The sequence below is a fragment of the Alosa pseudoharengus genome, unplaced genomic scaffold, assembly GCF_046254945.1.
Source record: "Alosa pseudoharengus isolate Yale_2024_CS ecotype anadromous, Long Island Sound unplaced genomic scaffold, YU_APseudo_1.1 YU_APseudo_1.1_scf_21, whole genome shotgun sequence".
In the NCBI taxonomy this organism is placed as follows: Eukaryota; Metazoa; Chordata; class Actinopteri; order Clupeiformes; family Clupeidae; genus Alosa; species Alosa pseudoharengus.
In genome coordinates, this window is record NW_027468674.1 from 15075713 (window position 1) to 15090712 (window position 15000).

General features: G+C 42.9%; 2 protein-coding genes and 1 long non-coding RNA gene across 3 annotated transcripts in view; all 3 read left to right on the forward strand.

The window, feature by feature from the left end:
* Nucleotides 1-1720, forward strand: part of cox10 (cytochrome c oxidase assembly factor heme A:farnesyltransferase COX10) — a 7719-nt gene extending 5999 nt beyond the window's left edge. The window contains exon 4 of the mRNA XM_076299085.1: nt 183-1720. Coding sequence (XP_076155200.1) covers nt 183-625 — 443 coding nt within the window. The 3' untranslated portion in view covers nt 626-1720. The remainder of the gene's footprint in view (nt 1-182) is intronic.
* Nucleotides 1-15000, forward strand: part of LOC143137708 (uncharacterized) — a 626567-nt gene that overhangs the window by 98111 nt on the left and 513456 nt on the right. The gene's annotated exons all lie outside the window — the stretch shown is intronic.
* hs3st3b1b (heparan sulfate (glucosamine) 3-O-sulfotransferase 3B1b) overlaps nt 10022-15000 on the forward strand; it is a 29264-nt gene continuing 24285 nt past the window's right edge. The window contains exon 1 of the mRNA XM_076297995.1: nt 10022-10921. Within this exon, the coding sequence (XP_076154110.1) occupies nt 10347-10921 (575 nt within the window). The 5' untranslated portion in view covers nt 10022-10346. The remainder of the gene's footprint in view (nt 10922-15000) is intronic.

Sequence of the window (15000 nt, forward strand, 5' to 3'; positions counted from 1 at the left end):
TTCTCTATTTCTCTCTCCCTCTCTCTTTCTCTCTCCCTCTCTCCTTCTCTCTCCCTCTCTCCTTTCTTTTTCTTTCTCTCTCTCTCTTTCTCTCCCTCTCTTTCTCTCTCTCTCCCTCTCTCTTTCTCTCTCTCCCTCTCTTTCTCTCTCCTCTCTTTCTCTTTCTCTCTCTCTCTCTGCAGGAGCTCTGTTGCTGGGCGGCTTCCTGTACAGCTGGCAGTTCCCGCACTTCAACGCGCTGAGCTGGAACCTGCGCGAGGACTACTCGCGCGGCGGCTACCGCATGATGTCCGTCACGCACCCGGACCTGTGCCGGCGCGTGGCGCTGCGCCACAGCCTGGGCCTGATTGGCCTCTCCTCGGTAGCGCCCTTCACCGGCCTCACCACGTGGACGTTCCCGCTGGTGTCGCTGCCCATCAACCTGTACATCACCTACCTGGCCTTCCGGTTCCACCGCCGCGCCGACCGCCAGAGCGCGCGCAAGCTCTTCTTCTGCAGCCTCTGGCACCTGCCCATGCTGCTGCTCCTGGCCCTCACCTGCAAGACTCGACGGGCCGAGCCCGAGGCGCTCCCAGCCGCCGCCAAAGCCGCCGCAGCCACCTCCAGCCTAGCTGTGCAGAGCTAACGCTCCAGTTTGGGTTAGCATCAGGACACTAACTTTGTTAGCATTCACGTGCTAGCTTTGGTTAGCATTGGGACGCTAGCTTTGGTTAGCACTGGGAGGCTAACTTTGATAGCACTGGGACAATAGCTTTGTTGACGTTGGCAGCTGGCTTTATTGTGCTAGCTTCATTAGCATTAGCCATAACCCCCCCCCCACACACTCCCACCAGTCACCTTCTTTGTCACTATCCCTCACTGTACCCTCCTCCAGCTCTTAAAAGACTGTGTCTGTTCCTGAGAGCCTGGTCCTCCGACTTAGTGTCACTGCTATATGTGCTCCCTTCTATGTTGCTTTTCAAAGATGGGGGCAGAGAATGTGACTGAGAGGGGATGTCTCTTGCCCCCCCCCACCCCCCTTGTAATCATTGTCACGCGAAAGAGTAAGATGAAATCAAATTAAGTACCGGTAAATGAGAAAGTACTCTGAGAGAGAGAGATTGCTGATAGAGTTCAAATTGCACAAAAGCATTTCAGACCGTCCCCACATACCATCAATTAGTTTGTGAAGTGATCAATGCAAGGTGTGTGTGTAAATATATCAGATAATTTATTTATGTATATTCCCTAAATATGCATCATGTTGAAAATGACTTGTACAGAACTAGTTTTCTGTAATGGTTTTTGAAAAAGGAGTCATAACTCCAAACATCATATTTAACCCAAGCACAGGAACAGTTCTGTTTACTCGCAGTGAAGAGTAAAACCTCAGCCACTTTTGATTTCTGTAACTGTACAGTCAGTCGTAATAATTCTTATTACCAGATGTCTGTGATTTAAAGTCATTTTCAGCGGTTTCAGCTTTATATATTTATCAATCTATTTTGTTTTCACAAGGCATTGTGATGCAAACTGTTTTTCCCCCCTCAGATCTACTGAACTGTATTCAAATGCCCATAATTCTTGAATGTAGGCCAACGGAAACAAACTCTTAATATTGTTTTTGTTACATGCAGCAACCCAAAACCACACGGTTCGCCTCCCACACCACTCAGACCTCACTGTTCAGACCACATGCGAAAGGACAAATGGTCCGGTACAATAAAGGTTCTATGATTTACATCTTGAATCATGTGGTTTTTTTTTTTTTTTTATTTCATTTCAGTCCCTAGTTGCTCGTTCGGTTTGAAAAAACAAAATTAGTTGAAGCTAAAGTAAATGTTGCCGTGTAAGGTGTGGATATGTCAGTCAAAATGACCAAGGGGCTATAGAACAGGGATGGCCAAAATGACCAGGGGGCTATAGAACAGGGATGGCCAAAATGACCAGGGGGCTATAGAACAGGGATGGCCAGACGGCCCGAATTTGTGCCCAAATGGTCAAAGTGAGGACAGAGGGGCCTTGGGATTTTCATGATTTAACTTTTCATAATAACAGAAATGGGGTTCATCATACTACAAGATTTGACAACTTGCAATAGTCATGTATCAGTTTTTTGGTTGTTTGTTGGTTAATGTTTGAACATCTATCATTTTGTTCAACTGTATCTTGGCCAGTTGGAAATGACTACTCCCCCCACCTCCCCCTCCTGTTTCAAACGGCTCATTGTGAATCTTGTTTAAACCATTGGAAAAGTCTTTTTGCAGTGTGCCAAGTTAAGAAACTGCTGGATGGCACCTCCATCTGATGATGTATTGTTTTTCCAGAAGTGTTTTGGCTTATTCGTCAATACATCCCTCAGAGCACTGATTTCATAGTGCTGAGGGATTTATCGATCGATAAGCCAAAACCCCTCCTGTTACAGGCAAAGCAAATATTTCTGATGGAGATGTGATCCAGCAGTTCCATAACTGCTGTGTGCACCGATAAGTACAAAACGTTGCTTTCCTGAAGAGTAGTAGTTTAAAGGTGCTCTAAACGATGTCATACGTTTTTTAGGCTAAAACATTTTTTGTCACTTACAGGAAACATCACCTCACCATCCGCTAGCTGCCTGTGTCCTGAATACACTGTAAAAAAAAACGCAATCTCTGTGGACAACCCAGGCTCCAAAAACAGCCGCAAAACAACTTGGGCAAACCTTGCCCATAAAAACATAAACTGTTCCAGCAAATCACTGACGAGATGTGCATTTAGGAGAGTTTCAATTGCATGGGAGGGAGGGGGAGGAAGTAGCGAGCTAGCTTTCTGTTTTGTTTGAACATCAACAGAAGTGATGTTACCCAGCATCGCTTAGAGCACCTTTAAAGGTAAACTATGCAGTATTGGCAATTTCCTTACTGTTCTCTCGGTTTTTGCTTCTTTTTCGCTGGCTCTGTCATGACGAATGTCTGAGAAACTCCATCGCTACGTTTTTCTAGCCGGTGCCTGGCGTGTATGTGTATTTGAATGCAGTGAAGCAATTCATTACACTCGTTATACTTCCTGACACTGAGGCAGTCGGCCTGCCGGCCCACAGTTGCAAGGGTGGTTTTTCCGCTCACAGGCGCTAGGTGGAAGCGAGACGGCCACCATTCAACCCGAAAAAAGTCATATAACCATCTCAATATTAAGCTAAAAAACCTGCATAGTGTGCTTTTAACACACACCTATTTGCAGACATCTATAGGCAAAAAGAAGTCAACTGCACTTGTATATCAATGACTGGAAATCACTCAGACTGCAGTCTTTAATAAACTCTGAAACTCTGTGGCATGGACCAGCAAAGGGACTGATTTTACCCTCTGAGTTGTTATGATTGAAATCCCCAATTCCTGACACTTCAATTTGCTGCGTTGAAACACTTGCTTAGTATGTGTGTCTATAGAAATGAAATAAGACTGATAAACTAACAAGTGTCCATTAAAATGGCAATCACAGCAATCACCAGTAAGCGCAACCCGGAGCGGAGAGGCACATGCCCTTGTGTAGCCTGGGTGAACCCAGACGAACCTTTTCACAAATTTGAATTTGCTCCGCAGGTCCGTCTGGGAAAGAGCCCGTTGACGCCCGATTCCGAACTTACCGCTTTACTGCTTGCACAGGCGTAACCAGAAGTGAAATTATACTTCAATTTGAGCATTAAAGTCTTACCAAATCGTTTCAGAAGTGCAGCAAATACATGTTTATCTTACTTGTGAAACAAAGGTTTTAAATACAGTTGTTTACTCAATTCCAAAGAAAATACACTTTTTTGCAATACACACTGTTTTTGGTGATTTGGAAACGGACATCAATGGGCTCCTTTCCAGACCAACCTGTAGAGAAAATTAAAGTTTGCTAACAGGTTCGTCTGGGTTCATCCAGGATAGCACTTGTGCCTCCAGTGGTTTGAAACCTCAGTGCTGGATGCAGCCCTGATTCTTGGCAGTTCTGGGACAAATCCACTTTCCTCCAATAATTGGGAGGAATCTTGAATCTGCTGAAGAGCTGTTAAAACATCCTGACGAACCATATTGGTTTAATTTGAAAATAGTGCGTAAACATACTACAGACAGATGCTTAAGACAGTTTTTAATACAGTGTGACAGCTAATGCATATAAATATTACATGCTCTTAGCTGATGTCAGGGGCCTTTCCTGTTTGTATGGGAAGCAGAAGGCCAACATCGCTGAGTAATAAGACTCATGAACATAAATCACAGTAAAAGCTGTGTGTGTGTGTGTGGAAAAGCCTGAAAACCTGTGGACTATGTTGATGAGTCAATGATCAAGTACTGGTCACCAGAGTGTTGGACGTAAATTCTGCAAATAAATTTGAGTTGTTTTGCCTGAGATCATGTCCATAAAATGAAGTTGAATAAAAAACACGGTTTGTGTCCCTGTCACAAATTGCACAGATGAAGTAATAGGACGCAGTACATTTATTTCTTTCATCCTCACTTGTAATGACGGAGACTTAATTTACATCATGCAGCTGTGGTGTCGATCATTACAATGCATTGGCTGGGTCTCTTCATATAGCAACCTTGTATGTTAACCCTGTTTGATGTATTTTCTAAACACTTCTTAGAAAACCACTGACGTTGATCTAAATTCAGAATTATGAAATAGTTATGAAAAGGCTGCAAGGAAAAAAGTCATCTGAGGTATTGATCTGTAGGCTACTGGAAATGATCCCTCTACCCCTGTGTTTCTCAAAGTGTGGTCCGGGGACCACTGGTGGTCCGCGAGCAGACGTGGTAAAATATAATATAGATGAGTTGTTTGCAATATTGAACCAACTTGTATGTAAATCCAAACAGTTCTGCAACACTGCCTATGTAAGCTACGGCACTTTAACTCATAATATGAATCCTCTGACACAATAAGCAAGGTGCAAAGACAATAAGCAAGGTGGTTCAGTGAGTAGGCCTATTGTGTAATATGCTGTTGAAGTAGGTCTACTGTTTGTTTTTTTAGCTACAGTAGGTGGTCCGTGTTTTTTTTTTATTATTATTATTGGTTTAAGTGGTCCTTAGTCTGAAAAGGTTTGAGAAACACTGCTCTACACCTGTCCCTAAACATTTGATATTTCCCCTTGTTTCCTCCACAAAGCCCTCTTCCATTGCTAATCATGGTATATAGTAATCCTACCACCCTCCCACGCACGCACACACTCACACACACACACACACACACACACACACCAAAGAGTATTCTACTCTCTCTCTTAAGAGTAGATTGGAGTGGGGTGGGTGGTGAACAAGTTTTTCCCTTCCTTTTCCTTGTCGTGGTTCTGAGAAAGAAATTTGGTTTGGGTTGTTAAAACAAGTTCCTTATGTACTTCTGACCCTGGTCTAGTAGCCCCCCCACCTCCGTCCCTCTTAAAAACTGTCCGGGAAGAGAGAGGGGGTCCGCTTGTGGACACACACTCTTATCCTTTTTTCCGGGAGAAAAGTTTGGGTGGTGAGCCCATAAAGACAGAAGACTTGGAGGTCTACAGAGAGAGAAAGAGAGAGGGATGGATGGAGAGATGGATGAATAGATGGATGGAGTGGGTCCAGCTGCTGTCCCATGGTCTTGTGTGTGTGGATTGAATGTCCATGTTCGGCCTCCTGGGCTCAACATGCTGGGCGGTGTGTGTTTACAACGTCCGCCCCCAGAGGCCACGCCAGTGGACCCCACTCACACACACACACACACACACACACACACACACACACATACAGACACAGACACTCACAAACACACACACACACACACACACATACAGACACACACACTCACAAACACACATACATACATACATACACACACACACACACACTCACACATTGACACACACACACAAACACACATACTGTACATACACACACACAGAGACAACACTTTTACATGCATATTCACACCGGACAAACCTCTTGAATCAGTTAAGTCTCATCTGCTCTCACATTCTTCTCTCACACACACACACACACACACGCGCCCCCTCTATCCGTCTCTCTCACACACACACACACACACACGCGCGCCCCCTCTATCCGTCTCTCTCTCACACACACAGGGCATACGTTTTGAGTCAGACCAGTCCCCTTAACTTTCACATCTCTTTTCCTTTCTCTCTCTCACACACACACACCATCTCTCTCTCTCTTTATCTTTGTCTATCTGTCTAACACAAACATGCTCCTTACACACACTTGTATATCTACTCCATTCCGTTTATGTAATGAAACTGCATGCTTTTGTTTTTTGTTAGCCTCTGTCTCTCTTTTTCACACGCATCATGCATGATGAAAGTATAATGTAATAATAATCTGTTTAGACAGGCAAAGGGAGTGTCTGTAGTTGTATTATTTGAAATGGACCCAACGCAGAATTCATTTTTTCTTTGGTGTGAAATTTCAATTTATCTTCATATATGAGCAAACAGGTGGATCTCTGCTCCTCTCTCTCTCTCTCTTTCTCTCTCTCTCTCTGTCTCTCTCTTTCCACAGCTCAATGCTTCCTCGGGGTGGACTGCGTGTATTTGGTGGATTTCCTGTTTTGAAACACAGCTGTGCGGCAGACATTTTTTTTGTGTAGTGTGTGTGACATCAGGGCACAAAGCAGAAGGCAGAAATTATTTTTTCTGCTTTGATCTCGGTGTGTGTGTTGCGTGCATGCATGTGTGTGTGTGTGTGTGTGTGTGTGTGTGTGCCACCTACAAATGGCACCTGTCTTCCATGAGGTGTTCCTTGCTTTAACACCCCCTCTCCCCTCCGCCACACAGATGTGAACTAATTGAAAGGAGAACTCGACTTAACGGCGCTTCAAAATCACACTCACCGGGTTTATTTGCACTGGCACATGTGCGCTGATGTGGAGTGATAAATTCAAATGTAAGCAAACATTTTGCCGTTATTAATATCCCAATATGACACATGTCATAAATTGTAAGTGTTTTTCACAATATGAGAGGGGAGAAGGTGGAAGGAGAGGGAAAGCTAAATTCCATTTTTATGCACTCAAATATATCAATCTTGATGAATTTCCTCACAGTCCATACATTTTTATGTGACATCAATCTCTCTCTCTGTCTCTCTCACACACGGCACAAATTGAACTGGTATTTTCCAGAGGTTGTAAAGGCAGACAGACAACCAGAGTCTGGAGCCACTGCCAGAATCAACACGGCAAGAACAGGGGTGAAATACACAGTTGTAAACATTGGAAAAATCACTACGTATGCATCAGCGTCCAGAGAGAGCGAGGTGAGAGCACACACACACACACACACACACACACACACACTCGCAGGCTAGGGTTTCGTCCTGCTGGTTCCGGACATCTGGGGTCTTGCTCGCGACCCTCTTTCCTGGGCCCGGGGAGTTCCGTCGCATAGAGAAAGAGGGGTGCTGGTACTTCTGACAAAAAACAAAAACTTGTGCTGGCCATCCTCTTGGGTCCATTACTGTACGGTTACACGGAAATGTGTTAAACACTTGCAGAACTGCCTAACCTCTTGGCTCATACTGTTTTGTTTAGGATGTACTGTGTAATAGGAATAATGAAAGTGGGGGTTTACAGATTGACTTTCACTGTTTAAACTAATTAGTTTTCTTTTCTTTGTTCTGTCTTTTGACACATAAGCTTCCTTGCAGTTATCATAGTAGGGTAAGTACTCTTTAGATAAATAGGATATATCTATACACTAACCACAAACTTAAAACATACACAATTCTTTAATAGCAGCAATGTGTACTTAGATTTTTTTTATTACTTAAACATTTAAATTTAAGCAAATAAGAATCTCTGTTGCCACATTTATGGATTGTTGTCAACTTAATAAACTTAGAATAGGGTAGGCCTGTCGTGAAACATAAGTGTAAGAGCAAAACTATTTGAAAATATAAATACAGTTTAAACTTATTCTAAATCGAATTTCAAATAAAATCCTGGGAAATATATATGAAATATGTACGAAATATGAACCTCTCCCGGGCAGAGGCACGAGCTCTTTCCGCAGATACGGCCGCGGTGGGTCGTTAAGGCCCGGCGGGAGATCGGCCAGCATCTGGCTTCATTGTGAATCTTTCTCTCGAGGTCACCCTGTCTGCAACATTAGGCTATATTTCAAGAAACCTAGATGACAATGTCGCAACACGACCCAGCAAACGTTCACTTTCACAGCATGCTAAAGCAAAGTCACAATTTCATGTAATTTACATGATAATGATTATTGTGTGATTCATTCAAGTATAAGAGCAAAATTATCTACATCTAAAATTTGTTGATGAGTTTCTTTGTCTAGCACTTTTGTTATGCTTGCAGTTTATTACACAAAATCATTGCGCTGTATATGTGCATCACAGTCTGTAAATCAACAGTGAGCCAAATGTGATTGAATGCAATGCACTTTTAGCCATGGGAAATTATTTAGGCCAGACCCACCAACACAATATCATTTTTTTGCTTTTTTAGACTTACGTTTTTTCCCCTCTACCCAAAATCCCAAAGTTACAAAAACAGTTCTGGAACCAATATGACTTTAGAAATGAACTTTCCTAAATCTGCCGGAGCCCCCCGCGACGAAATTATGCCCTTGTCTCAGTTCAAAGGACACTTGAAACTGTAACGGAAAATTTAAGTTTGTAGGCTAATAATGGCCACTTTTTTTCGTCGACGCTGACGCTCCCTTCAATTACATATTTAAATTGTCCTTGTACGGAAGCAGATTATGTTTAATACAACACAGATAAATAATATCGAAATGAAGGCCCTTATGGAAACAACTTGAACAAAAACTAACTAACTAACTAACTAAATAAATAAATAGATAGATAAATAAATTAATTAATTAATTAATCCCACGTAGCCCACCACAATATCTCAACAACAATACATGCTAATAATAATGTCATCATCATTGTAATAAAAGGCTTTAAAATGATGGCGTGTTATATAACCTCTCATTTATAGCCTAGGCCTAATAATTGGATAATATAGGTTAGACTTAGTTTAAACACTGCAATTTTGTCTACTTCATTGAGGTCTATGCTGTTCTGAGCAACTAATGTTATATTATTTAACACTGTAGATTACAGATTGTTTCCTATAGGCTAATTTCATCTATTAGGATATAGGCTAGTTGTGGCAAAGTTTACAGTTTTTATATTGTTGCTTTCCTCTATCTTTTTTTTTTTTACTTGTCTGGGTTGGTGCCTTACTTCTTGACATCCCGTAAAATTGCACATTTGTTACCTACCTAATACCTTGTAAACTATAACAACTGATAATGTATTTAATAAACATCTGTGCAAGTTTAACCTAAATCGCCTTAAAACGTTACCTTTCTGTTCAAGTTCAGTCGCAGGCTGTAGACTACTTTAACACTGAAAGTGTTCAGGTTGGATTCCCTCACAACTTCTGTAGGCTAGATGTAGACCATTATTCATTCTCGTTGTAGAAGAGTTAAAGTTGTGTAAGAGTTGGACTCGAGACTCGCTTCTGTTTCTCCACTGTTTTAAATTGTTTACGATCATACAAATCATTTAATAAAAAGGTTAAACCGAAACATAATGTCATTTATTTATAGTTAACTTAAGACTATTTTTAACCAAACTCTTAGGGTTCGTCATAACCATTTAAGCTTTCACTGGATTGCAGTCTGAAAGCCAATGGGGGAACAATCAATATGTGAGTTTCCAGAAGCCTACTCTGACTGATCAAAGAACTTTTAACAAGTTGGAATCCCCCCGTTGTTAAATAAAAGGGTTCCAGCATAATGATTCCTTGTCCAATGAGAGCCTTTAATTGGCTTAAGTATGCAAGGATATTCTTTAAGACCCTCCTTTGCTACTCCCTGATTGGTCCGCTTCTGTCAACAAATAAGCAATTCTTTTCTTTCTGTAGTGCGGTAGGCCAGCTTCGCTGTCAGTCAGCAGTGTCTGCGAAGCTGCGACGCTGTATAAGTTTCTAGTGTTCAGACGGAGCTCGTGCTCACTTCACTTCAGTAAGAGGCTCGCAACGGAGGCGGCGGGGATGCAACCGGAGCGAGCGAGGGCTGGCTTTCGGAGTGGCACAGTAGTGCACCTCTCATCTCTGGCGACTACCAGTTTTTGCTCCGCAGTCATGTTCGGACGCAACCACCATACGCACTGAGCTTTTTACGAGCCGAACCAACGCTTTAGTTTTAGTTTATTGCGTTTTTTATTCATTTATTGTGTGTTGGTTGACTTTTCTATTTATGTGCTTTTTGTGGATGTAATCTCCACCATGCGAAGATTACCGCGCGGTGCAACCGGGAGTGAATAGTTTTGGCAATATGTCCCGTTGGATTATTATGGTTCGCATCTGCGAGGCTTATGGAATATAGCCTGGTTTGTCACAATCTGTATGCGTTGTCAGCGAGCCCAGTGAAAAAGAAACTTGCAGTGCTCGGCATCATGTTTTTGCTGTGGGTGTACATGCTGTATTCATGCGTCGGGTACTGTGCCACCATGCCCAGTATGGTGGTGGATAGTTACCGGGCGAAGGAGCCGGAATACGCGAGCAGAAGGACAGAGAGCGGCAGAGCGGACCTCATGTCCAAACTGCTGCCCAGACCGCAAGGTTGGGTTGATTTGGAGTCTGATTACGACGAGCAGTCGCTCCGGCCCGCGTCTAGAGACTTATCGGCGAACGACGTGGACGTGGACCGGGGCGAGGACTGGGACGAGGCATCGCGGGGCGAGCAGAGATCGCCGGAGCCCAGCTCGCTGTCAAGTTTCTCCAACGGCTCCGGGAGCAAGAAGCTGCCCCAGGCTATCATCATCGGCGTGAAGAAGGGAGGCACGCGCGCACTGCTCGAGTTCCTCCGCGTGCATCCCGACATCAGGGCCGTAGGAGCGGAGCCGCACTTCTTCGACCGAAACTACGACAACGGGCTGGAGTGGTATAGGTGAGTCCCCTTCAGATTTCTCCTGTCGTCCGCCGGTGCCTTTTCTCGTGCGGGCATGCCTTGGCTGCGATAGTCCAGGGCGCAGAGTTGGTTGAACCGATTTGGCAACGAGTAATGTGTCCACTGCTTGGTTCTACGTGGATTTGTTAATATTTGAGAAACGAACACGCACAGTGCATACTTTTATTTTATTGCAGTTTCGTGAAATGGTTGGCGGTTCTATTTATTTATTTTAATTTAAATGTTTACTATATTCAGCGAGTGGATTGACATGAATCGATCGATCCAAATAAAATGCCTCACTTGTGCATTTATGATTGTTGCCAAAAAAGAACATTTTTATTTGAGACTGTATGTTTTACTGAGCCCACATCGTTGTAAGACAGTATTGAATATTGCGTACGTACGCATCTAAATGAAAGCTGCATATCTGGGTGCAGTTTGACCAATGGTAATATATGCCTTTTTGGTGAGATATCATCAAAATTAAACAACCATGCTGTGGCATGCGTTTATAACATATGCCTACTGAAGTACCTTTTTTGTTAATATTACTTAAACCCTGCGACAGCAGTTCATACAGGCATTCCCAAGCTTTTGGCGTGGCGCAGTGGTCTCTGTTGGACGCAAGAGTGCATTACAGGCGGGCACTCGCATTCAAGTTTTAGCGTCAAAAGTTTGATTATTTATTTAAAATTAATTTAAAAGGAGTTGGCGAGCTATTGGTTTCCACAATGGACAATAGGCCGATATCTGTGTTGTTCCACTGTTTTGGCTATAGTTTCAAATGTATAGGACATAATTGTTTTTAAACATATTTTTGTATTCATAATTTGACTTTTGGAAAGACGACTCAAGGTAATGGAATGACAACGTATGAAATACAGCAATTAATTAGTTTTGACATTTGTCATGTTTTAACGAATTCCAAGAGATTTTTTGTTGCGTTAAACAAAAACATTCAGATGAAATCAACAACTGGAACGATAATTATATAGAATGTGGTTTGTGGTTTTGTGTGAGAAGAAATACATTTAAATCGACCCAGTTCGAGAATTCATATAAAGATATTTCCATTGAAGAGCAGCCCAACATAAATTGTTCAAAACTACTCAAATTATCTATAATTTTCAGCACCGTGGGATTTTTATATTGTCGAGGAAAATATTCAGACATCCACTAGTTTATTGTTTTTAAACGGTCTAAATTATGCCATATGAAAGTCTTCAAAAAGAGCACTTATATTGGTGACAAAGCTGGCACACCAGAGTTCCCATGTTGTTCACATATGCTCATCTTTGCGCTACTACGGCAGTAGAAACACGAGTTCTTCATTAAAAACGAATCATTTGTTTTAATATGACTCATCCGCCCGTGGGCTAGGCCGGGCTGGGTATGGTAGGCTGCGTGCTCAGCCTATTTTTAAGGTCCGGGCAGAGGTACTGCTTGAGCCAAATGTTGATGCCACGTAATGGAGACTCGTTATGTTCAGCCTACCTCCCTACTTCATGCAATTGGTATAGTGCAGGTTTGTCTGACTAGACTCATAATTAAATCGATACGGCTAGGCCTATAGGCCGACTTTAATAAGACCAGACCTTGTCTTTGCATGTCTTTTAATGCATGTTAGAAACCAGCAAATCACAGGAGTCCTTAAAGTAGGGCTAATTCATTTGAAATATTGACAGATTTAAGGGGTTCTCTGTGCTGCTCAATTAATAAGCTGTTTTGGGAACAGGGCGCAAGACCTCCGGGGTTTGGCGTAGAACAACGTTTTGAAAATCACACAGGTTTTCCTGGATGTGATATTTCAATGGGAGCTTAAGGGTTGATTTCGGGTGTTTTTAACCCTGGAGCCAGCAAGAACGAGTAGGCTAGTATTGCAGACGCCATGGAGCACAGAGCAGAACTAACAGGCCTGGTGACAAGTTGATAAAAACAGTTCTGAACTGCACGGCTGTCTGAATAAACGGATTTGGTCCAGCGCGGAAAGAGGGGGGAGAAAGAGAAAGAAGTGCAGACCGTTAAATATGGGCGACGTGCGAGGCCCCTCAACAATAGCGGGAAGGAATGAAAGAATAAAGCCGAATGAGAAAGTTGGGCGCCTGGTAGTCCGGAGCGACACAAAATGACCGAGCCTGGTTGTTCATGCAAAAAGATGAACTGAGACATAAGGGTGGCCTATTTAGAGAACTCGTTGAAACGGGATCCTTTTGATAATTCAAGCTTCGCATTGGTCGTCAGATGGCATATGTTGGGTCTATTCTTGCTTCTTACACATTAGGTAGGCCTATTTGCTATTGGTTGCCTATTTATTTCTATATCAGACTATAACAGAATATTAGGCTACACCTTTTGTAGCCTAGCCTATGCCCTTTGGTCTCTTCAAGATTGGGCGTGCCTCTTACTTGTAGATAGCCTACTTTGTGTTTTAATATAGCAAGCCTCTTTCTAACTCATTTTCGCAGAGAAAATACGAGGTAACTGGTGCCTGCCGGCAGGCCCTGTGGTCTTTGGGACTGTTAAAATAAACAGTCACGCACCGGCCTCCTTATCGTGGGGATGCTGAATCTTGTTCCGGTGCGCGAGGCTTTATTTGGCGTGCTGCGGGGTTCGTGGAGACCCTCCTGTTCATCCTGTAAATCCGGGCTCAATCGTGCCCTCCAGTCCCGCTTTACGTTTTTACACGATAGCGGTAACGACTCTATTTGCAACAAAGCGGAGACAAACGAGGGCTTGAGGTTGTTATGTAACGTCACTAATTCGCATCCTGTCAGATCTCTCAATTGTAAGTCACTGTTCCCTGAAGGTGTACACGCATGCGTTTCCTGTAAGTTCTTAAAGCTTATAAACCTCGTTAATTGACTGTGTAGAGATAGCGGTATCTTTCTGCATGAGGAGCAAATTAACTAGGAACATATGTGCTTTGGTTAGAATTGGAACTGAAGGCCGCTGGCTCTTCAGTTTCTTGTTTCGAATTGCGGGTCAGAACGCAGTGGTGTGACATTACATTAAATACAATTTACAAACCACTATAATGACTGAGCTCCAAACTTTTTTTTGGCACATGTACCCACAAGTCTGCGACCATCTCGTGCGAGGCACCACGCCCAACAGGCAGCACAGTTGCTGAATTACAAGTCACATTAAGTCCTCTTGTGCAGTCACGACATGTAGAACAATATTGTTGTATTCTGAGATTTGCTTTAGTCTGTTGATTGATCTGGGTTCATACCATTGGTTCAATGCTTGAATAGCTTCTTGATGCATTTATTTACATTGAGTTGACATACCACTTGTTGACCTAATACAGCATAATTTTGTGGCAATTAAGTGTTGGATAAAATAGGCTATTTGAGGTTAACTAAAGTTTCATATGAGGTGATGTTATAGTTTAATATAAATCCAAAGAAAAGTCATTGTGGTGTTGTGTTGTGAGCCGCATTGCGTTCCCATGCAGTTGCAGATGTTTTGTGTTGGGCATATCATGCCATGCCAGTCTAGGCTGAAATTCTATATCTGGGCATTGCGTTTTGGCCGAAGACGCACCACACAAACAAAAACGTCAAGGCAATTTTGTTTGTCTGTTTCTTTCGCTCGCTCCCATTCTGTTTTTAAACTCCTGTCCCCTGTCACTCTAGTTCTATTGTGTCGTCGTGTGACGGAACGCAAAGGAGCCGGCCAGTCTTTGGCTCTAGTCTTTAGCTGTGCGGTGTCTATGCATGCGAAGGGAAACTTTCCCCCACGAGAAGGTCGTCCTTGCCAAAAACACAGCTGCAGCGAACGTCTGGAGTACCTTCACTCACAGAAAGTTTTCATAAGCCTGCTTTTAGAAGAGATGATAAATTGAACCAGGCTATTGTGCTATACATTTGTTAATGCCCCTAAATTGCCTATAAAGAGGGGGACTCTGGAGACTATTATGGGATGTATGCATTCTTAGAGATAGCTGAGAGCTACTGAGGAGAAGAGTCCATTTACACTTATAGGATCATTAATCAAGCCTGTGTTAATAATAAAACAAATATGTGTATGTTTGAAGAGAGGGGGAATGTTTATGGAAGTAGGCCTATTTGTCT